We start from the raw sequence: 23,627 nt of genomic DNA, 5'->3' as shown, positions 1-23,627 counted from the left end.
TAGCTTAGCGTTTTACAACACAAGCATTTTCTCCTTCTCGCACACATTCATACTCTGCTTGCAGAGACGGCCTTCAAGGTGCCACCTGCTCATCAGGAGCAATACACATTCACACACAGCGCACCACCGATGGCACAACCTCAGAAGTAATTTGGGGTTCAGTATTTTGCCCAAAGACACTTTGATAGATGGGGCTCTAACTCCCGAGCCACGGAGCCACATTTAAGTACAGAGATGTATAAATTTGTTTGAGATTGCTCAGCTTGAGGCATATTTCTTGTGTTGTATTCTTAAAGCAGGTGGTGGTGAGGCTCCTTGATTATACTTTCAGGTATCTATGGAGTCAGGTATCTGGTCAGCTAGATAGTGGTGTCAATGTACTAAAGGGGTTTGATACTTCCTCTTAAAAATGGAAAAAGCTGCATTTGCATACTTAAACTTTCTTGTGAGACAGGTTTTGATCTGCTCTTGAATGGCTCCTGATATATCTGTGCTGTGTCTCTTTGTGTTCTTTTTATAAGTCCAGTCTAGTCATTTCTGACTCTGCTCATTAGGACTCTATATTTATCTGTTCTTTCCAAGCAACTGCTTCTTCATGTCATTTTAACATCAGCGTTTTGAACAGGTTGAAGAGAATCAGATTTCAAAAGTGTGCTGATTAAAATCCACTCTTGCTTCCTTCAATACACAATCCTGCTATTCAAGAATTACATAGTTTTTAGGTTTTCTATTTACAGCACTAGGATGTTTTCAGCAAAAATCTAAGTATTAATACCTGTTCCATCCAATTTAATGTGCTGTTGAGTCACATAAGCTACTTTGCCTTCATTTGGCATCATGTAATAAATCGGATGAAATATTTCTTGTTTCTTCAATCTGTGACAAATCTCATCATCGTCTACATTTTCCAGTGAAAGTGACCCACGTTTGATGTATTGCAAGATAAGTGTTTGTAGCTCAATTTCAAGTATAAAGCGTGAGTGGCATGAAGTCTTTTTTCGTGTGACCCCAGTTTTATGGCCTCTGCTCAAAGCTGGAGGAGTTATTCATTCCTGCGTGGCTTAAAGCTTTCCACTTCAAAGTGAGACACACAATCAAATAGACATAACCTTCTAATTTGACTTTCTCAACTGTGGTTTCTTTTCATCTGCATATTCTCTTGATACTGTATGAACTGCTTATTGCTCTAATAGGAGACAACATGTCGGGGGAGTCTTAGTGGGAGATGGATACTATTATGAATAAAGAGGCAGAATGCTTTGTTGTGAAGCCAGAGAAAAGGAACAATCCTATTGCACTGGACTCATTGAAACCAGTAGGGTAGAGTCTGTCAAATTGATTACATCCCTAAAGTCTGAGTGCAACCAGCAGAGAGTCCAGACTCTGCCCGGCCAAGAAATAGTCCCCTGTAAACCCACAACGTGTTGTACGGATTAAACAAACAAGATATAACATGTCCATTAGTTAGCTGTAGAAGTGCTAGAATGAAGAGGGAGGTTTTTACCTTTGGGTAGAGCCAGGCTCGCTGTTTCCACTCTGTATGCTGAGCTAAGAGACTGCTGGTGTATCAATCTTCTCATCTAACTCTTGGCAAGAAAGCAAACAGGTGAATCCCCCATACAAACTATTCCTTTGACTCTTAACAGTGTGAAGCTTTATATTGAACTAATTAAAATATATGGTAATAAGTTCACATACAGATACAGGCTGCAGAGTTAATTTACTGCTATAAAGCAAACAATAACTTTTGATCCCTGGTGCACCTTTCAGCAGCGTGGTAATAGTTGGAGCAAAACATCTGAAGGTTTATCTCGATCATTTAGGTGCTATGACATCTGGAGAAAACCGCCGCATCTGTGTATTATATCAAATTCAAGTAAAGGGTTGGCTTGTAAGATGGAGTGATGTACTTTTTCAAGACTAGAGATGACAACACTGAGACTAAAATTGGCCGAGAAATGTAACATCTCAAACGCATCGAGCTGAGCCTTTAAGTAATTTGGAGTCAAACTAGGCCAGTCGTGGAAACGGTTCGTACGTATTCATTCGCCGCTTCCCTTTGTCTTCTTCTTCCTCTTCCACACAATCGAGAGGCTGAGGAGTGCAGAGAAATGTTGTCATGGTTACAGAAGAAATAGTTAGGATGACCATGAGTTAGACAGATCTGATAGCACGCTGTACTGTGCAAAGTATTTCATGACCCAATGCTACGGCGGCAGGATATTACTGTGAGATTTCCTGCCGATAATTGAGTGGCTGATGTGAGATTGTAGTACGAGCTTCAAGCTCACTACTCTGTTGGGAACTGGCTTTGTAGCGTTAATACATTTTGCTATGGCTGTTAAATATGCATTTGGCAAAGCACCATCATTTGGTTCATTTTCACTGAAGTTACTGCGGTCTAAGTGGCCTATTTCCTCAAATCGTTTCTTCTTTTTGTCTCCCGAAAATTGAGTTTAAACTGGCTGGGGAAAAAAAAGCGTAATGTGCTTATTGTGTAGTTTAAACCCTTCAATAGATGGACTGGCTCACAATGGGTCCAAAGCACTTTTCAGATTTAGCTGTGATAGCTTTCTGTGGTCAAGACAAACCTTTGAAACTGAGCGTGTAAAATTGTGTCTTTTTAGAAAAGTCTTCTCAAAGCAGAAAGAAGCTGAACAAAATGTGATTAGTGAAGCACTCCGCTCGAGGGTTTAAGATAAAGTGGACGTTTGTGTTTTGATGACACACTTCATTTCATAATGTTTCAGATAATTGGTATATTTCTCTCTGCAGCTCTTTTGAGAGTTCATTGTCACGAACAGGCACTGACATACCTATAGGCAGAGCCATCTTTTTTTTGTCGGATAGGCCCATAAAACAGATAGATTGGCCCCTTGTTGTTGTTTTCCTAAATTAAGACTTGGCTGATGATGACTGAAAACTGTCTCAGACATGCCCTCACTTGCTCTTTGGATGCTTGTAACCTGCCAAGTAGAGAGTCCTCTTTAGTGTTTGACAAGTATTAGCAAAATAATTGATAGAGAAAAAAAAAACATATCAGGAATTACATTGATTGCACAGACAGGAGACTTCTGGAAAACACTGATGGCAGCAGGTTGACGATTGCTCAGTCAGCTTTAAAAAGTCCACTAGAAGCTCTGTGTTTTAATTGATGCTTAATGCAGTGGTTCCCAAAGCATTTCAGCCAAGACAGATTTTTTTTGTGCCAGCCCTGCCTGCTGGTATATCTGCTTATTATTCTGACAAGTGTGTGCGAGAAAGACTTCATAATACCTGACTCCTCTATAGCTGGAAATAGCCACCGGAAAGACTTCAAACACTTCCTGTGTTTAAACAGAACGTAAGAGGAATTTGTTATTTTAGAAAAAAATGGCTATTTTAGAAACATGTCTCTTCTCTTCATTTACTTATTGTTTTGTCTGTAAGTGAATGTATTTCTATTGCGGTCAAGTCTCTCTTAGAAAAGATGCCAACTGGACAATTCTGATTCACACTAAAAATAACTGTGAGCTGTGCCGAAAATACTCATTGATCACATAATAATAATAATCAATCATCATGTCTAGTTTTATTTTTTACCTTTAACACAGAAGACAATAAAGACATTTGAATCTAATGTTTTTAAATAAGGATCTCACTAATTGTGAATGTTTAATTGTGGCATTGATACGTAACTAAACCAAATAATTGCCCATAGTTAAAATCTGGGAAAGCACAAGCTTGAACCACAACTCTTACCTCTAAAGTTAGAACTACTTGAATGTACTGTTATAATTCAGTGCAAAAAAGAAAACAAATTAATTTACGAAGAAAACAATGCATGCAGTAAATGATCACCAGGATCAAACATAAAGTGATGATCCCAAAGTGTGAAGAAAGAGCCCAAAAGGAAAAGACATTCTGTCGCCAAAACAATAAAACATAATGAATAAGGATGCTTCCATTCCTGAAAGAGGAGAGAAATTAAAAGAATAATATTACACATACAAATTTAAACAAGACTTATTCCACTGTTTTAGGAAATCAGACCGGTTCTGATCTAAAATCTAGATTCCATTAAAGCGCGACTGTTCAAACAGGGCCGCTGATGAATCACAAATACCCGGGGAGTACAAACAAAAAGAACAACAACAACAAAGTGGCATGTAACTACATAATTTCATTAATCCTCCTCTTGCTCTCACAAATGAGATTCAACGGCTCCCCGGCATTCGTCTGCTTAAAGTCGGGTCATCCTGCTCCACAGAGAGCGGTGGAAGCAGCGATGCCTGGCAGTAGACACCTAACGGCCCATTCAGGACCCCATCGAAGCCTCCTTTCATTTCCCTCCGTCAGCTGCGGAGCAACAGGGGGGGTTTCTGCCTCGCTCCCAAGTTGGCCACCTTCGTGCCGAAGTCTCTCGTGGAATGCCAGGCTCATTATAGCGAGATGAGAGTTCATTTCTCCTCTAACTACGTGAGCTTCACAGGGGATAATGAGCCTCCTGACCACTGGGAGTAAAATGCTTGTCTGGCTCATTCTGTCCGTCTACGGGAGATTCACTTCTCGCTGTTTTATTCTCATGCTCCCCTGAATTCCATCATTAGGATGCAAATCTACTGGCAGAACACACTTTAATATATGTTTTACTATGTCACCTGTGTCCGTCAAATGTGACAAGGTTAATTATATCACGTCTTGATTGCATGTTATTAAGTATTTCCCAAGAAGCACAATTAAACGCTACTTTTTGAGGAGACGCTATTTGTTTTACATTTTGCGACTACTAGACAGTACGTTACAAGGTCACGGATGACAACAATGACTGACTTCCATTTCGAGAATCACTGCTCTTGGTGGTTATTTTCAGATGTCATTGAGTATTCACCTTGCCTTTCAAAAACACTCTTGCTGCAGGCAGTGCATTATGTGTGAGAGACCCAGATAGGAGGGTCTGTGGGGGGGCCGTAATGCTTTTGGTGCTGGGAACATTAGCTGCTCGGAGGGGAAAAGAAACTGTGGACCTGCCACAGCAGAGATATCCAGAATTGGGCTGCCAACCTTGGCACATATCCCAGAAAATTGTGACTTAACTGTAGCAATAATTTTTGGATGTCCGTCCAGTTCGCTCCCAGGTGAGCCACCCACAAAATACCATTACTATGTTCACAGAGCTTGTCGCGTCTTTGATTATTTTTAGCGGCTTTCAAAGCACAAGCGTAAGAAGCATTTTGATACGACTAAAAAAACAACATTGCCACGAAAAACAGGCACTGTGTTACTCAAGGGACAGTGATGTTTCATTTATATATAACTTCCATATGAAATTAAAGGCTAAAATATTTAAGAACTAAATATTGTCAGCAAAATAAATATTGAAATATTTTATTCTATAATAAACAATGCAAATAATTTGATGGTAGGTACTATTGAACCAACCAATATTGTTTAAATAGTCTATAACTTGATTTTCCCTTATATTTGCACATTTCACGGTCATTTAGAGCTCAACTATTAAATTATCCACTCACTGTTTTAATCATTTATTTTGAATAAAAGTTCAAATTCTCTGATTCCAGCTGTTAATTTTCTGAATATCTTTTGGTTTGGGGAAAAATAACATTGTAGCAAATAACAATAACATGTAAGGATGTCATCTTCGGCTTTGGGAAACACCGCTAAACATTTTTCACAACTTTCTGACATTTTATCGAGACAATAACGAATCGATTACTTGAGAAAATAATTGACAAATAAATTGACAGTGAAAATAATAGTTGTTTTCCCTACTTGGCTTCTGCTGCAACACTGTGTTGATAACGCGACCTTGACGGGTGCCCTGTGCCAGTCTGGGCTGTTCAGTGGAGACCTCGGTCTAGAAAAGACGCCAGTAAGAGCTTCAGCTGCACGGGTCTCCTGTGCAATGTAATATGAAACAGTAGTCTTCGATCAGGCCTATTTTCAGCCCACACATTTTGCTGGAGCAAAGCTGATCTCCCTGACAAGCACTCTGGGAGGATTGGCAGGAGTGACACACACACACACACACACACACACACACACACACACAGATCAACTTGGCTGGGTTACTCAAATCAAATTGGGGCTAATTTTGACCTTTGAGGGAAAGTCTCAGGACTGCCCAGCCTCTTCTTCTGCAGTGAGCATGTGAAAAAACATTCAGTCTACTCTGTGTTTATGTCTCGGTCTCCTTAGTTTGCATATTAAGTGGAAGTAGAACAACAATCATCACATAAAAATTGTCACTAATTCTACAGATGAATGAAGTGTGTGCTTTGTCAAGTTGAGCTACAGTCCGTTAGCTTGTGTTAATCGCTGCTGATGTCGCCACATCATGACGAAGCGCGCTTTGTGAATGTTTTTGACAACGTGATCAAGTTGCTCAATTTGTTTAAGGACCAGAAGGCTTTTCTATTTACAACCAATTGTGCTTTTATTCTCCTGAGCTTCTATCAGAGCTGCATGTCATCGCTGCACGATGGACATTTATTGCTGCTGTTGACTTTCTCTCAGCAACTTTTACTTTCTCCAAGTCATTAACCTCTCCCAAGTCATAAATCTCTTCGCGCTGTTCAGTCGGCCTATTATTTTCTCAACTTTATTGCTCAACTGTCAGCATCACCGCTATATATTTTGTTTTTTATGGAACTTGTTTTCTTTCAGCCTCACATATTTATTTGCAGTTGCGCTCAAGCAACACACGCACAATTCAAAACATAGTGATCGATTGTGAGTCTCTGTGTGTTGTTATATTATTGGTATTCTGTCAAAGGATTCCACTGACTTCTCAGTCACTGAAATATGAAAGATAATAAGTTTGTTTGCCTTTGTATATCTACTACAGTACATAGGTGATACAATTACGTACTAAAGATTAATTGTATAGTTATATATATTGTATAATTGTATATTAATTGTATAGAATTGTATTTTGTTAATTCTACAGTATAAAGATTGATAAACTTTACACCATTGTAGGCAAAACTAAACTTAACTGTATTGATAGTACTGCTTCAAAAAAAAAATCCCAATTCTTGCTTTTATTTGGAATCAGCTCGACGAGTCTAAAAGGGAACAAACTAAAACCTATTTCCAGAATGTGCTTTGTAATTTTCACACTTTAAAAAGCAAACTCAAATCTGGGCACCATTCCACTTCACTGAACAAAACTGTGCAGCACACATGATGAAATTGTAATTACCTAAACGTTTAATCAATTAATCAACTTCTAGTTTCTCCAACGTGGGGTGGAATATGTTTTGGGAGATTTTTATATCCAAAATGTTTCCTCAAGAATCTGATTGGTAAATTGATTTAAAATAGAAATAATAGTAAGTTGCAGGCTTTTATTACACTTGTTTATGTTTATGCTAATATATGTTTGTAGCCAGGGCTCCTCCGAAGGCGGTATTGATACTGATTATACTGGCTAGTGTTGAAATAAATTAAAAATAAGCCAGTGAGCAGAAGAAAATGAAAGAAAATGCTCTTGCAGTCTGTCAAGTATTCCTTTAACAAACAGCTGTTTGATTACAATGTGAGTGTGTTCTTTTGTGTCAAAGTTGGCTTTTTGTGGAAACACTAATGAACAACTATAAAACAAATGCTATATATGGGGGAAAAGGGAAAACGCTAATGAGCTTTTCAGCTACTGTACCCAGGGGGGATTTCATATCAACCCTTCAACTCTTATCTATTTAAAACAAATGTCACGCTTCTCCAGATGATAGCGCTCAGAAACCTCAGTGGCTACAGTGATGTTCTTGCCAAATGACAGTGTCCCACCTCTCAAATTGTTCTGACATTTACATTCAGAGAGAGTCAAGTTGAAGCTGGTTTATTTGTACAGGCCTTAATCACGGCTGCAGACTCTGAGGACTCGACTGCAGCCGCACTGAGAGAGAAGCACACTGTTCTGGAAATGAAATGACTCATGAGGAATCAATTTATGCATTTAATTAAGCGTTCAGTACCAATGGCTGCCAGTTGGTTGGTGCCAATTTTGTAATAAATGTGTATTTACTGTAGTTGCTTGGAAGAAGACTAAGATTACAGCATATTTTTGCTCCTGTGTTTTTCTGTATTTCTTTAAAGTGTATATCTTAGTAAAAGGAATTTGAGCACTTGGCCTGTTAAGAGAAAATTTGAAGACAAAACAAAAAGCAACTTGGGTAATGATTAAAGAATTGGATGAAAGATAAACTAGTCAAACTGTTTGATGATCAGGTTTGTTGCATGATTTCAAATGAACATAGTGTGTGTTTCTCTTCAGAACTTCTAATTAGGACTTTGTTTACTTACTTCTTCATCTCAAAACAACTTGATGGATTTTTATAAAAGGACATGCCCTCTGACCAAAGAATACATTTAGTAGTTAAATCTCCAGGTTTTTTTTAAATTTCTACAATTTTTTCAGCAGTTTTAGCAGTTGATACGTCTTTTTTTTTTCTTTTTTTTTTGCCACATTATTTTTCTGCAGGTTGCCTAATTCTCATAACTCTCTGGCAACATAATTGTAATGACACACACAAACATATGAACCTCACACATTTTTCCTGCAGGTTGCACAACAGCAACATAATTAACTGGTTTGGAAGTAACACGGCTGAAAATGTGCTCGGTTCATCCTTGAACAAAGCTCTGTGCCCTCACTTTAATTTATAAAATCTATTGGGCCCCCAGGTCATCACGGTGCCCCAGGCAGCCACTTAATTTCATTAAACGAGACACTTGAGTACGGAAAAACAACAGTTTTGTGTTAAACAGATTCATAAGCTTTGGCTTTGTGTTTGATGTTGTGAAACAGCATAAACTCCCTTTTAAAAAAATACACTTACACCAACTTAGATACAGAAAGTACTTTAGTGAAATGTTTCTTCCCCTTAACATTTCATGAATACAATATATGAAAATGAGTGAAATGTGAATTTAAATACAGTCATTCTGATCATGAGAACCTCAGCATTCATTTTTGAAATATAGTTGAACATTTGTGATAAAAGATCCTGCAGAATCATAAATGGACTCATTCCCAACAAAATGCCTCCAAGGGGGAGAACCGCTGACTAATATTATCACACTCTTGTAGCTTCGTACTTGGCTCTATATTTGGACGGAGCTGATGGAGGGCATATGGACTGAAACGATTTTAAAATTATCACTGTGTGATACTGAAGCAACACTTATAATTTTAACCTTCTAAATTCAAAGGAGCCAATTTACTAGCCATGTCTCATAAAGACTTCACTGCCCCCATGTGCCGGGGATTATATCCAGGCTGCTCTCTTGTCGTTTAAAACTTTAAAATAATGGGGAGATATGAAGGTTCAGCTAGATTATTAATGTATTATTTCAATACTTGTGTATCTTGAGTTAAAACACGGCACATTTGATGTCTATACTTCTACTGTCTCTGTTTGGAATGGAAAGGAAGATACCTGTGGGTTTACGTTAAACTGAAAAAGGGATCGAATCACCTATAAATGGCCTAATTTATTACACTAGATGGCAGTGTAATCCACCCAGTCCATTAGCTCAGAAACAGCAGCGGTCCGATTTGACATTGGGTGAGAGGTGGGAGGAAAGACAACCGTTCACACATCGACACCTATAGGTGCTTTGGAGTGGCCAGTTAAGCTCACCTGTTTCTGAGCTTGTGAGATAAATAACATACAACGTGTCGCGTTCCCAACTGGCTCCAATATTTTAACCTTTTTAGATCTCGAGAAAGTGGTTGTATGGCATCAAATATTTGTTGGTTCACTTCGCGTAAACTCAATAAAATATGATTTATAGGATAGATTTAACTTTTTTTTTTTTACAAAGCCGTAAATGTATCTCTAGTATTAGAATGTTATTTTACCTCAATGTCATCACCACAGAACTACGATTTCAAAAATATCACACAAGTGTCACATTTTACAACAATGTGACAAGTTGCAACAGTGGATGGGATATGTGTTGTGAAAGTGATGGAGTAGAAAAGCTGTGCCAAAGGTGGAGGTCAGATGTAAAACTACGAATTAGGGGAAGGCGGAGAATATGGGTTTGTCAATTATATGTACAACTTCTGAATGTAACAGTGTATAATATACATTAAATCATGTTATATTGTACATAACAAAGCTGAGCTGATACTGCCCTCCTCTGGTGCTTGTCGCTCTCTCAGTGATAGTGTGCAAGGCCATGCAGTTCTGTTTTAATATGTCCTGCAATATGGCTGCCCCATGTTCCTGCAGCAAGGGAATTTCCTTGATTGTTTTTGACAATTTAAAATGTGCAATCATAAATATATATATATATGTCCTGCCATGTGTCAGGTCTTTTATTTTTCCTGGTAAGTGCACCCTATATTTATAATAAGCGTAATAGAGCTATTTTTATGTTTTGTTTGGGATAGTACAACATCAAGAGTGGTGGAATAATGTTATAAAGTCCAGGACACAGGGGCTTTAAAAAAGCCACCCTGTTTTTCTATTTTGAAACCACACCAGTGGAGGGAAATGTGGGGGAGTTTCAGGGGGCTCAAAGCCAGAGAGGCAATGTGCTCTTGTAAAGTTTCTGCAGCAAATCAAGTCTTGTCAGCGCACCTATGGATTCAGGCGGTATGAAAGCTTTCTTGATCTTGATTATATTTTCTAATTGCATCATATTTCTTGCTCAAAAATATAGTTTTTTCTGTCCGGATTATGAAAAATTCTCTCCCAGGAACCCGTGGCCTTTGTAGGCCATGATGCATATGCCATGTGGGTGTGGGATCTGCAGTTTACCGCTTCAGGCCTGAGTAAATATTGCAGCCATTCCAGGCATTGCTGTGAATGGTGGAGGAAGGAAATGTCTGTAATCAGGGTAACTTCACTGTTTCCCATAGTTGAGGCAGGAAGTACATCGGTTGCAAAGAGTATGACAGTATGAATAGAGGGAGCATTTGTAACAGACGGAAAAAGGGAGAGGTTTTAGGTAAGCTTTTAGTTTACAGTTTTACTTTAACTGCAGCTCAGTGTAATGTATCAGATATTATTTTTTATATGTGTTACCATTAGGGACATTATTTCACATTTTTATAACACATTTCTGCTGGGAGTCAGTACATTTGTTTGTGTTGATCAATGTGACCTTGAGTTGTCTTTAGTGTATAGGCTACATTATATGTTGTCCATTTGAAAACAAGACTGCAAACGTTATATTACTGGCATTTATAGAGCGCTTAATGCTTCCCTTGTGGTCTGGACTGTGTTCTGGCAGCCCGCTGCTTTGACTGTCCGTCTCTCCCGAGGCTGAGGCCATGGTTACACTGTTATTATTACCTGTTATTCCAATGAGCAAATGTTATTCCTGATCTTTTTCTGGGGATACAAAAATGGTATGCATACAGCTTTGCTGTGTTGGTGGTGAGTATATTGTTGGAGAGTTCAGGAAGAACATTTTCAAATTTAAGATTAAAAGGTAACATCTGCAAACTGAATTACAGCTCCTGAAATTAATATCCACCCATGTCTCACAAGGGTTTTAGTTGCACAACAAAAGTGAGTCATATTCTAAACTGAATAAAAGAATAAGTTTTCACTTTCCACCCAACCATGGAAAAGGTATGTGCTGCCAAATGTTGGCCCCTCTCCTCTGTAAATTGGTGCATTAACAGTAATTTGGATGAATTACTTTTTTCACACTCCAGGAACTCCACAACTCTATTTTTCAGATGATATCATCACTTCAGTCTGAGACTATATGCCAAATACTAAAACCAGGTTTCTGTAAATGCCATTAGAATGAAAAGCACATACATCTCATGCAATGTGAAGACCATCACAGACATTCAGGAAGAAGCTTTCCCCTTGAGTCAGCAGAGATGCAGGTCTGATGGTATTACATAAAGTATGGCATATCTTAACATTCAACTAAGCAGTCCATCTACGCTATTGCAAAAACTTAATAAATCTACTTAAAGTAGCTTTGAAGAAATGTTTTTTAAGAACTATTATTATTCTCATAAAGTTAATTTAGTTTAGCAGCAGAGCAAGGTCACAAAGTACTTCACAAGAAAACAAATATTTAAAAATAAGACCATGAAAACGGTGAACAAACAATAAAACATAGGTGCTATTAGGTGCTTTTCAAAAGAGAAACACGTATGGACCAAGCAACATAGGAAATAGAGCGAGCTGGAGAACCAGCCCAGGGTACTCCCAGAGACACCCACGTACTGCCTCTAATCAGGATGATGTCATCTACAGCATCAATGATCCAGCAGCACCAAAACAGAGCAGTCATTCACCCACATCAGAAGACGTAATTATGTCATTGGAGACTCTGAGAAAAGCAGTTTCAGAGGAATGCTTCTCACTGCAACCAGATTGGAATTTGTCTAAATTGTTGTGTGACGTCAAGACAACAGTGAGCTGTTTGCCAACAAGTTTCTCCAAAACATTTAGGATAAAAATGTTTAACATGAGCTGGGGGGGCAACCAGATTTCAGGGTGCTATTTATATTAGAAACCATGTATTGACTAAAGTACTCTTAAGCATGGTAGGTGATAGAATATCAACACGGCTGAAGGGAAGTCTCATGCTGACCAATAGTCAGCAATTGATCAATGAGGTCTTGCAAGGCAGAGAAATAGTTTAAAATTGTTGACCAAGTTGGAAAAGCAGAAGAAAGCATGTCACTGACCCTGACATTTATAATCTTATCAACAAAGAAAGACAGAAAAGTATTGCAATCCTTACTTGAAAAGGCACATCAGGACGTGCAGGAGTGACAACGTTGTTGATCGGTTTCAAACGGGACTGAAGGGTTGTTTTTACGAAGACGGTGAATCTGGAGCGTGGTAAATTTCCACAGTTGGGCCACTGTATCCTTTTACATTTCTAACGAAAACAATACATTGTGTAATTTAACCAGTCTGAAAATGAATCACTAGAGATTTCTTAATGTTCAACATGTTTTCCATTTGCACTCATCTAATTTGAACAGATAATAAAGACAACCATGTCTGTGCAGTATAAAACATCCTCATTCAGAGAGTATGTGAGCTTCTTTTGACTCCAAGCCGGTCACAGCCTTAATATAATTGTAAGAGTTTCTATTTTCTTGAGGCTGCCACTCACAGTATCATACAATATCACTCATTCTTGGTTTCAAGATCCACTATGATTCCAGATAAAAACACAGAGGCCCTTCTCCGGCTCCCAGAACAACACCATGAGTTTCAGCATGCCAGTGAGCAAACAAGAGGTTATTTCTGTCCGTGGTCGACCCCGAACCGACCCCCACTGCCAGGCTCACTGCTGGCTGGGTCCAACAGGGAGCGGAGAGGGGAGGGGTCGGCAAGCCACTCAAGGGTTAATTACACTTATGGAAAAGATATGGTTGTTAAAATTAAGGAATGTTAAAGAGGAAGTGTAAAGGAGCAGCCGGTCCTTTGCTGTAGTTGTAACAATATGTTTTCTTCCATGATATCCAGATTGTGAGGAGACACTGTTACGCCAGACATGCACAGAAACAGGGAAAGATGTTGTTGTTTTTCCTCGTTCAGCTGCTTGTTCTGGCGATACGATCAGCTATTTTTAGCAGCATTGTCTGTGCCAACTTTATAGTGTTGAGTTGCCCACTGGTCAATGGAGACATGTTTCTTCACAACAACGTTTTTGTCCCTCTTTTTTAAAGCCTATTCTTTATAGCCTTGTGCACTCCACTCCCTCAACAAAAGTTTTCTTATGATACCTTTCAATTTAGTAAACTCTCATCAACCTCTTTTAAAACAACCATTATCTTTTATTGTCCTCATGTTCCAACATGAATCCAGAGGAACGTTGTGAGGACGGAGTGAGGCTACCTCTGTACACTATGTAATAATAAGCTTTGCTATACTCGGTCATAGATATGGGGACTTTGGAGATAAAATCCTTGTGGTTTATTCACTTTTGTGTATGTGACTGTGAAAGAATAAAAGAGAAGAGCATTGTTGAGAAATCAAACCTCAAGTAGATTTTATGGGATGTTACTCAATAAAAAGCCACAAATAATTAAATAAATGCACCCATCTGATGTTGGTCATGACTCAGTTCTATTGTCTGGATACTGCACCATTGTGTTTTAGTCATAGTTATGGTAAAACAGTCTCCATTGTCTTCACAATGTCCATTGTTTTTGGATATCATTGAAAAACAACATTTTTTTGCAAACCTCCACTTCATTAATTGTGATCAATATTGACTGATTAGTACTATTAGTGAAGCAGTTGGCAGTATGATTACTTGCTAATGTTTGAACGTGGGAAGGAATATCTTTTATTGCCCATGTTTCATCCGAAAGAGCAAATACAAATGATATGTGGATGTATGTGTATTGATGCGCATGCTTAAATGTAATTACAGCTTGCCCTTGCAGCTGTGAGTATGTTTACTTTTTGGTAAGTGTGTGCAATTAGTTGTTTTTGGTAAAGATGTTAATGTGGCCCAAGCTGCCACAGCGCTGCCTTTTTTAGCCTCCCGTGGCAGCTGCATGTAGCGCAGCTTCAAAGAAAACTGGAGGCCTACAGGGATTTCCCTCTGGCTTTCCCACCATCTGCAGAGGCCTTCATGGGATGGGATGTGAGCGGGTGCTGTGGAGACTCCCCTGTGAAAATGAATGGCCACTTTTACTGCAAAGTATTCTCATCTAATCTCCCTTGAAATCATTGAAAATGCTCATACTTGTTCAAATTGTGTATTTTGTGTATCCATTTACAGGCTGATGTTCAGTCACCTATAACATTTTGAACTGCATCCACATAGTTATTATTTTGACCAAATGTAGGTGCAGGTGTCATATGACCCCTTTCCTGAAAATAATGCCATGGCAGCCACATAAACCTTTCATTACCATGATAAAGAACTCCACGCTAAGGCTTGAAATGTCAGTGTTGTATAACCTTGCAATCAGTCCTGCGCAGCCCAACACCTGATACTTTGAGAAGTAGTTTGATTAACAGATTAATAGTTTGATTAAACTGAACATCTGTCTTTGGTGTAGAAGCACATGCTCAACAATGTGCTTGGGAATGTATTCACTCTGACGTCTTGGCTCAGATGGGGCCATAAATGAGCCGTGTGTTATGGAAGGAGCTGTCCGCTTTGCATACCTGCACCTAAATTACTCCAAATGTACATCTTATCCAGACCTTCCTTGGGACTCTTTCTGGAACCACCCCAATGAAAATCTCCAAGGAATGAAACACAGTCTGGGTTTTTAGGAAATACCTATGTATGCTGAAAGGGGCTGTATTGATGACTCTCTTATCGCACATGCACTTGATTACGGTGTGCCCATCAGCAGGAACCTTCAAAAAAGGACAAAGTTACTCCCAAAGCCTTTAAGTGGTTGTTTGGAATCAATGTATGATTCAAAGAGTGTTTTTTTTATCTTGTTGTTCTTCTGTAATGACACTGTTCTGTGCTGTGAGCCAGAAGAAGCTTAGCCTGATTTTGTAAATCTAAGTATGTGAAGCCCCCACACGGGACTTGATGTTAATGAGTGCTTTGATGTTCAAAGAAACTTTAGCCAGGAAAAAGAAAGTGTGGATTTTGGCTCTGAAGAATAGTTTGGCAGCGAGAGGTCAGGAGTCTAATGAGAGTGTTGGGATCACATCGATGGGGTTGGAGTGCACTTTCTCACCTGGACAACAGTGTGACCACACACACTATCTGAAACTGCTGGTCAAAAGTATAACGGCAGGAAACATTGTGGACTGATACATAATAATGGGCTTTTGTTTGTGTCATTCACTGTACGTGTTATCATTCACTACAGAAAGCAAACATCCTGCAAGAATCACTTCTATTTCAGTGAGCTGTCACGATGTAAGTATTAAATATAGATTGATGAAAAGCACAGGATGTAAAGTTACTGAATGGTGTGATTGCTTTGTCAGTGTTGCTCTGAAGTAGCGTGTCAAAGAGGGATAGCAGTTAACATTAGACTTCAAAACAAAAAGAATGCACAGTTAGTCACAAGAGAAATGGAGAAGATGAAGGATTGTGATTGAGTGAATGTGTTTTACATTCTGTTTTTTAAGGGGCACTCAGCAAGCTGTCAGTATAATCACAGGTGTTGAACACAGAGTCCAGAAATTGAAGCAGTTTAACAACAGACACACACAGCTAATAAAAGCCAAGCGTTGTATCCTGTTGACTCAACCGTGCCAAAGTCAGCGACATTCAGTTACAGATAGTTTAACTCCAATTAGAGCCGAAGTGTGTCCAGGTGACAATAACTCAACCTCCCTGGTCAATCGATGATTAGAGTATGCTCCTCTTAAGAACCTATGTCTTGTATTTCTATTTATTGTATTATATATATTTGTTAGCCTTGTTAAATCATGGGGCAGACCATGAATCCCAAGAAATCCTCTCTTCATCTCTTAGGAATGAATGAACTATGTGTGCTCTGCAAATCAGCTATAACTTTAACTTTAAAGAGCAACTTAAAACTTGAAGAATCACCGGAGAATTCCACCTCTTTACATCCTCTTTTTATGTGGAAACAACGGTTTTGCTCAAAAAAAAACCTTCAGGCCAGAAGTGTTGATGATTTTTTTCCACATAAAATGTAAAATAGAATGAATAGTAATGTTCCTGCAATTTTATTTTTTGGCTCATTTGAGAGATCTGGAACAGAACTAATTTGTGCAAACTTGATTTAATCATGGATATTTACTGTAGTGTGACATTTGGCATGGTGCTGTCATGACTTTGAGTGCTACTTTACTTAATGGTGTGTATAAGATGAAGAAAGTATGTAGAGTAGTGACTATAATTGTTGCAGTTTTACTTCACCCGGAGTGAAATAAATGGACAATATCAATATTCAGGCCGTGGTAAAACAACTTTGATTTTGATAGTCATTGGGAATGAGAGTGTAAATTTAACATTGATGACTGGCATTATTCCTAACTAAGATTCAAGGCTCATGTTATAAGTTGCCCTATATAGCAAAAGCATTCAATTGTAGAGCGGCATAAGAGCCCCTTTTCCTCATTTTTAGGTTCTTGTTCCCCAATGCCAGGTCATGCATTCCACTATATGACTTTATTACGAACAAACGTTCATTTAAATTCATTGTCATTGTCCAGAATTATGTCACGTAGCTGGTTCCTCATTGGAAAATTGTGCCGCTGTGATAATGGGACAGATGAGAATGGCGTTGTCCTCTCTTGGGGAATGTGAGGTTCCTAATTACAGAGATTCTCATCGACAGGGGGAGGCCCAGGACCAAATTGTGCAATGTTTGTCTCTGTGTCACAGAAATTGCTCACTCTCCAGTTTTTCACGTGAACACAGAACAAGCTAGTCTCATTAATAGTGTGCAGTATGTATCTTTGAGTAATTGACAAAAGTGAAAAAAAAGGAAAATATTTTGACATTGTTTTTGCATGCACTTGCCCTGCAAGATCCCACCTTCAGGACAATCAGGAGTCAAGTTCCACTGAGTCTCGATCCTCGTGCACAACCACACGATCTGTGTCTGCTGCCTGGAGGACTGCAGGGTTGGTGAGTTGACTTAAACGGGTTGGAATCGGGGACCAAAACTTCAGAGTTTGACACACACTGTATGTTGACCATTTATGAGCAAGAACACTCTGGCAAAACAAACTCTTGAGTGATTTGTTTGTGGAATGACGTGAGGAATTAGATCAAATGTTCTTTGGAAGCCAACTCATAATCACAGCTTAAATTGTTACTGAAATCAAAGATTTTCCTTGGGAACATGGATTTCTTACGTGTTTACAGCAGTGTTATATGGCCTTATTGCATCATTAGAATATTTCACTTTTGATTTAATGTTACAAATATGTCATTCCATCTCTGCAGGTTCACATGGAGCTTTCTGGAACCGATCACTCTTAAACAGGATGGATATTTTATTTTAGCATGATTTGAAACACTAAACCACGAATTAATCCTGTAAAAAAAAGATGGTGGTGTGCAGAGGAAATATTACATAAAACAAACTAACACTGGTGGAAAACTTCAATTGTTAACTATTAATTCCATCTGATGAGTGTGACCTACTCTGTATATGTTGTACCTTAATATAACTTTAACCTTTGCTGGTTGTTTCTACCAGGCAACAGCCTCCGGGTCTAAAAGGTGAAGCTAAGTTGTATTCAATACAGCATAAAGTTCATTTTGTAAATGATGGTTCCATTAAGGATTAAAATAGACCATAAAGCAGGGTATGCTTTATGGTGGGTTCCTTGTGATCGACAGGTCGCGACCATGTTTCAGCATTGGGTTGAAGAGCTGCACCCTTTCGTGTAAAACACCAAGATAAGAAAAGATACCAATCAGTTATTTCTGTGTGAGCGCTTTATGTCCTCTACAGAAAATATAGTAAATAAACACAAAAGCCTCTTAAAGGCCTTGGTTTGGTTCATGAACCAACAGAATGAGCAGAGCTACAAGTGTGGAAGCATCCCTGATCATAGTTAGTTATAGAATATTATATAAGTTGTAGTCACAGAATATCATGTTTCTTTAACATAAACCTGCAACATGAATCAAACACTGCTTAGTGACATCCGCTCCAAGAGGGAATAATTATGAAGTGGTAAGTGAATGAAAAACAGCTGGCCGCTGGGAAGCAGATGGATGTAATACTCTGTGATTATCATCAATGTCGTGACATTGTCGTGGTGCTTACACATATGTTACATTTCAAGTGTCCTGCATACAGTCTAGACTAGGTTATTTCATTTTTTTTATTTTGTCTTATGAATTTGTGGGAATGGAAAACATCTTGAATTTTAGAAAATTAGACTTTGAAATACTGACTGAACTCTGGACTGGGATGGGAAGTTGAGAGCTAAAGCAGGAGATATGTTTTAATTGTGGACAAAACAGGTGTACAAGTAATTCATCAAGTCTATTGTTTTCTTTCTGGGGACAATACACTTGGAAAATAGGAATTTGAAAGAATGGTGTGCATTTATGAACAATGTGACGTGCAGAAAGATGTTTTTCACACACCAAGTGCTCCACCAGATCTCCCATGTTTTTTATTTTTATTTTTCACCATTATTAAATCCCAGCAGTGAGCGGTCATAACATAATGTGCCTGATTGTCTCATTTACTTTATGAACTCCATATTTCCCCTGTCCCCATGCTGTTTGACGTGCATTTTCCTTGATTATTAACTCAACAGGACAACGCACATATCAGACCGCTGTGTTCTGAGTCATATTATATCAAAAAGAGCATCCTGATTCTCTGCAGCTTCCCCTTGACATCAGACCCTCTGTGAGATCAAGTGCCTGCTCTTTAGCATTGACATATTTTCTAACCAGCCTTCCTGGATCCACTGAGACACGCAGAACGCACCACAATTAGTGAAATTCCCTTTTTATCTCACTTCCCGTTTGTGCGTTTTGTTGTCATGGATGGAATCTAACAGCCATTGTAAGTCACGACTAAAGCATGTTTTTGTATGAGCTGCTGCATTAGCTGCTCTTTGCCCCCTCTTTAAATGTTCACACACTTCATCTGTTTAGTGAAATGTCTTCTCATCACGTCTATTTTATAAATAGTAACTTACAAGTTGGAGCTGCTGGGAATTAAAATAAGTTACAGATTCAGTTAAGATGACATAGATTGCTTTAAATCAATAAAACAATCACTTCATGTAAAAAAAAAATCATAACTAATCATGAAAAAATGTTTAAAGATAAGCTTCCATTCCCCTGTTTGTTTATTCGTGTCATTGTTATTTAGTACGACAAAACGTTTCTGGAGTAAGAGCTGTTTCTCATGGAGATATTCCCACTCAAAAGAAACAGCTTGTTTTCTTCATGCATGGTTGATTTTGTCCCCTGCTGATTATGCAGAAAATCATATAAAAAGTTCCCCAGGGTTTTGTGCTGTAGTATGATGAGCCCTGTGAGTAGAGCAGAATGACCTAGCGAGGGTTAACATGAGCGGCGCTGTGCTCCCTCCTCCTGACATTGACTGAGCACTCACTCACTCTCTCTTTCTCTCTCTCTCTCTCTCTCTCTCTCTCTCTCTCTCTCTCTCTCTCTCAGTCTCACTCACTCACACATATACACACACACACACACACACTTTCTCCGCTGAGGCCAGCACAGAGCGGGAGAGGAGGGACTGTTCGCAGCTCTGAGAGCCAGCTGTCGTTCGCTCTGAGTCTACACTCCCCGACTCCCTCGATCTCCCCCAGCCTCATCACTCCATGGGACTTCAGACCTGGCCGCCAAGCAAACCACTGTCCTCTATGGCCTGCCTTGACGTGGAGACCCCATCCATCTGCAGGGGTAAATTTAAATCAGGTGATTTGTATGTGTTGTTGTTTAACCTGCATGCAGTCCATTGTTTTATTTCAAGGTCTACAGAAAATTAACTAGATTTTTTTTTAACTGTTAACTGATGCTCGCAGCACTGGCAGAGAGGGGAGAGGGGAGGGGGGGGGTTGTAGTGACGTAGATGCAGCCTCAACAGGAAATGACAAAGCAACAGTAAAGCTCATCACAATGATTCATGCCAAGCATCATTCTAGTAGAAGAGACTATTGTGTTCTTATGGATCATAACTCAAAGTTATCATAGACTTTGAGAGAGGGAATACTTAGTTTATGTTTATATCGGCACTGTTGAAACACTATTCTGGTTTTCTGTCACATAGCACAAGGACAAAGTCAGTCCTGTGATGGAAGTTGACATAGAGAGCTTCATTCAGATGAAGTGCAATAACCAGACATGCTTCTGATCAAGATTCTGATCATTTGCATATTTTTAATTTTCCTTGTTTGCATTCATTTACAGCAAATTCCTTTGATTAAATCAGGCCTTGAGTGCACTCTTTTTTTTGTTTTTGTTTGACATAAAACACTAATCTGTTTGTAAATGACAACCAATGTTACTGGTGCTTATGTTCTATGGATTATGGTTTTCTTATTGTAACACCTGTGAAGTCACACTTGATCAAAATATTTGCCAACTATGTAGGTTCTTGCATTTTGAGATTACAAAGATGCATAACATGACAATCTCCTGGTGAATGTGTATAGTATGTATGGCATGCAATAAGTCATGTAAGAGCCATTCTGTCAGGGACATTATGCAAGATTTGCAGGTGAAATGTAAATTCCATCTTAAATTATTATTCATGATCTGACAAAAGATTTCTTAACCAAACCCAGACCAGTTTACGAACACAGACTTTGAGGACACGTCCACTCATAGGGAAGGAAAATAATGTGTTTTCTCGTCTCTGAGTCTGGCTTTGTTTTAGGCCCTTTTGCTTTAGGAAAATTAAACACTACGGGAATGCAGTTTATATTATCTTAAATGAAGAAAGCCACTACCCGTCAGTGTCAGACATTTATTTTCAAGTAAGAAATAGTTGAAATCCAGTGTTCAACAGCCACATTTTGTCTTTTATACATTCTCAGTAATTATTAACGGTCACCTGATTCTCACTGTTTGAGATTTGCTGATATATTTCTGCTTTGTTAAGGTGATTCACGATGAAATTAGAAATGGGATAGTTTATTTTTAGAACATGTCATCAAACATGTTTATAGACCTTTTAAATAATTGTTTCCAATGTCTTATAATACAAGACAACATCTATCAATTCAGTTAGATTCTGTTTACTCCATGTGAGTCCAAGTTTAGAAATCATCATAGGGAAAATGCATCTGAATCGGCCACCGTAAACACAAATAACTTTTTTTATAAACATATTCTGTATAGTTGTGGTTTAATCTATCTCTGGTTATAGATGCCTCTTTGCACAAATGGTGTCCTGTTTATACTCACACTAAAGTCAACATAACCTAGTATCAGTCTGTTTCTAAACTATATTCAGCTTTTGTGTGACTTCCAATACTCTTTGCACAACCAAACTGTTTTAATATTTGTTTTATTATTAGTAAAGAAAAATCCTGGAAAGTCGAATAAAATAAAACTTCTGATGGGAGACCTCCAGGGATGATTTGCTGAGAACAACATGGGTCTGAGATTAGAGATTACATCAGTAGACAGGGATTTCGGCAGAGCCCTCTCCCTCTCTCTGTGTTTCTCCACTGTTTACGCTCTGCTGGTGAGCAGGAGAGCGTAGCCAGTTTGCATCATGGAAAGGTTAGCCAGGGTTCAGGTTGATCATAGGCATGAGGTGTACCCCCATACTGATGCTCAGATCAAGCTCTTTATTTTCTTGTGGCCCTGGAAGGCAGCTTTTGATGTTATTGATATGCAGCAATATGCACTCAGAAATTGTCTTGCCTATGGCATTTCTTTTTCAAGTCACAGTGGATATGAAAATTGAGACAAACCAATGGCAATTTCTTTACAATCTCCTGGTATGATCAGTCTGAGACTGACCCGAACCCCCCGGCCTGGGTTCATAATAGGAAACGCAGCAGGCGGGGCGGGCACAATGTGTTCTCTTCCCCAAAGTTGATCGGCTGCTGTGAGAGTAGACTCGGCCTCCCACCCTTTGCCTCTCCACTTGTCACTTTGTGTTCCCTTGCCCACCAGTGGAAGCCCGTGAACGTCCCCTCAGCGTTGCATACAACCAGAGAGCCCACCCCCTTAACCACCCCTAAATTTCATGATTCCCAGGCCTTGTTCTCACAGCTGCCTAGTTTATTTTTGCTAGAGTGAGTCACAGAGGCTTGTTCAGACGCCTTTCCCAGGAGAGTTGAGCAGGTCTGCGCGTGTGTGTGAGTGTGTGTGCATGTGCATGTGCGTGTGTGTGTGTGTGTGTGTGTGTGTGTGTGTGTATGTGTGTTTCTGCTTGAGTGGGAGTAGATTTTTTTTCCCTGAGACACTGAGTAGCTTAAGCCGGCGTCTCTTCACTACAATGGTGACAACAAGGGTCTCATGTGCCCCCCACCGCTGTCTCATTTGTCACCATCACGCCGTTACCTTGCTTTTCAAACAGTTTTTTTTTTCTTTGTTATTCTACTGAAATAACATGTCCACGCTCACTTGTTTATACATGTTTAAACTGGGATCTGAGTACAGTTTATATTGATGGGAAAATAACACGGAGGACCATCCAAGTGTACGGGGGGGCCTGCATGCAAGACTCAACAATTTCTGCTGCAGGACAGTCATGTCTTTGATATTCCACAATAACATAACTGATTACTTCCTTCCACCCAAAGCCAGATGACATTTTGAAAACCATTTATCAAATACACATGACTCACTTGACTTTTGCTGATGTCATGAGCTAATTATTGCGACTCCAGCACTGACATTAATCTCTTTTTTATCCATTTGTATTCTAAACCATCGTTACTTTGTTTGACTCCTCTGTGTATTTGCATCTACACAGAGATATTGACTCTCGTTGGGAAGGCCAATCAGGGTGAACTGTTCAAGAGCAACTTGTGGTACTCTTCCCCTAGTTAAAACCATACAGGAAGTGAATAGGATGTCTGTGGTGGTGAACATGGCTTAATGTTGGGCCTTGGGGTAGCGTATTGATTGAGAAATAATAAGTACTTTGTTTTGTTTGAAGTCTGGCCGGTTTCACTTTTAAAGCCAGAGAGGGTTGTTAGATGACTCGTCAGACTTGGCTTTGAATGGTTGAAGTTCAACTCTCACCTTTGTGTCTCTGCACT

General features: G+C 39.1%; 1 protein-coding gene across 3 annotated transcripts in view; it reads left to right on the top strand.

Moving 5' to 3' along the window:
- Positions 1-23,627, top strand: part of mrtfbb (myocardin related transcription factor Bb) — a 70,204-nt gene that overhangs the window by 36,046 nt on the left and 10,531 nt on the right. The window contains exons 3-5 of one of the 3 annotated variants that reach the window (XM_068578487.1): positions 15,794-15,843; positions 17,433-17,532; positions 20,062-20,322. In XM_068578487.1, coding sequence (XP_068434588.1) covers positions 20,226-20,322 — 97 coding nt within the window. In that variant the 5' untranslated portion in view covers positions 15,794-15,843; positions 17,433-17,532; positions 20,062-20,225. The remainder of the gene's footprint in view (positions 1-15,793; positions 15,844-17,432; positions 17,533-20,061; positions 20,323-23,627) is intronic. The other 2 variants (XM_068578488.1, XM_068578489.1) reach the window with 2 other exon arrangements.

This window comes from Clinocottus analis, unplaced genomic scaffold, assembly GCF_023055335.1.
Source record: "Clinocottus analis isolate CAN_PGR_092001 unplaced genomic scaffold, fCliAna1.0.p SCAF_16, whole genome shotgun sequence".
In the NCBI taxonomy this organism is placed as follows: domain Eukaryota; kingdom Metazoa; phylum Chordata; class Actinopteri; order Perciformes; family Cottidae; genus Clinocottus; species Clinocottus analis.
Note: the sequence above shows the minus strand (reverse complement) of the source record. Positions and strands in the feature narration are given on the sequence as shown.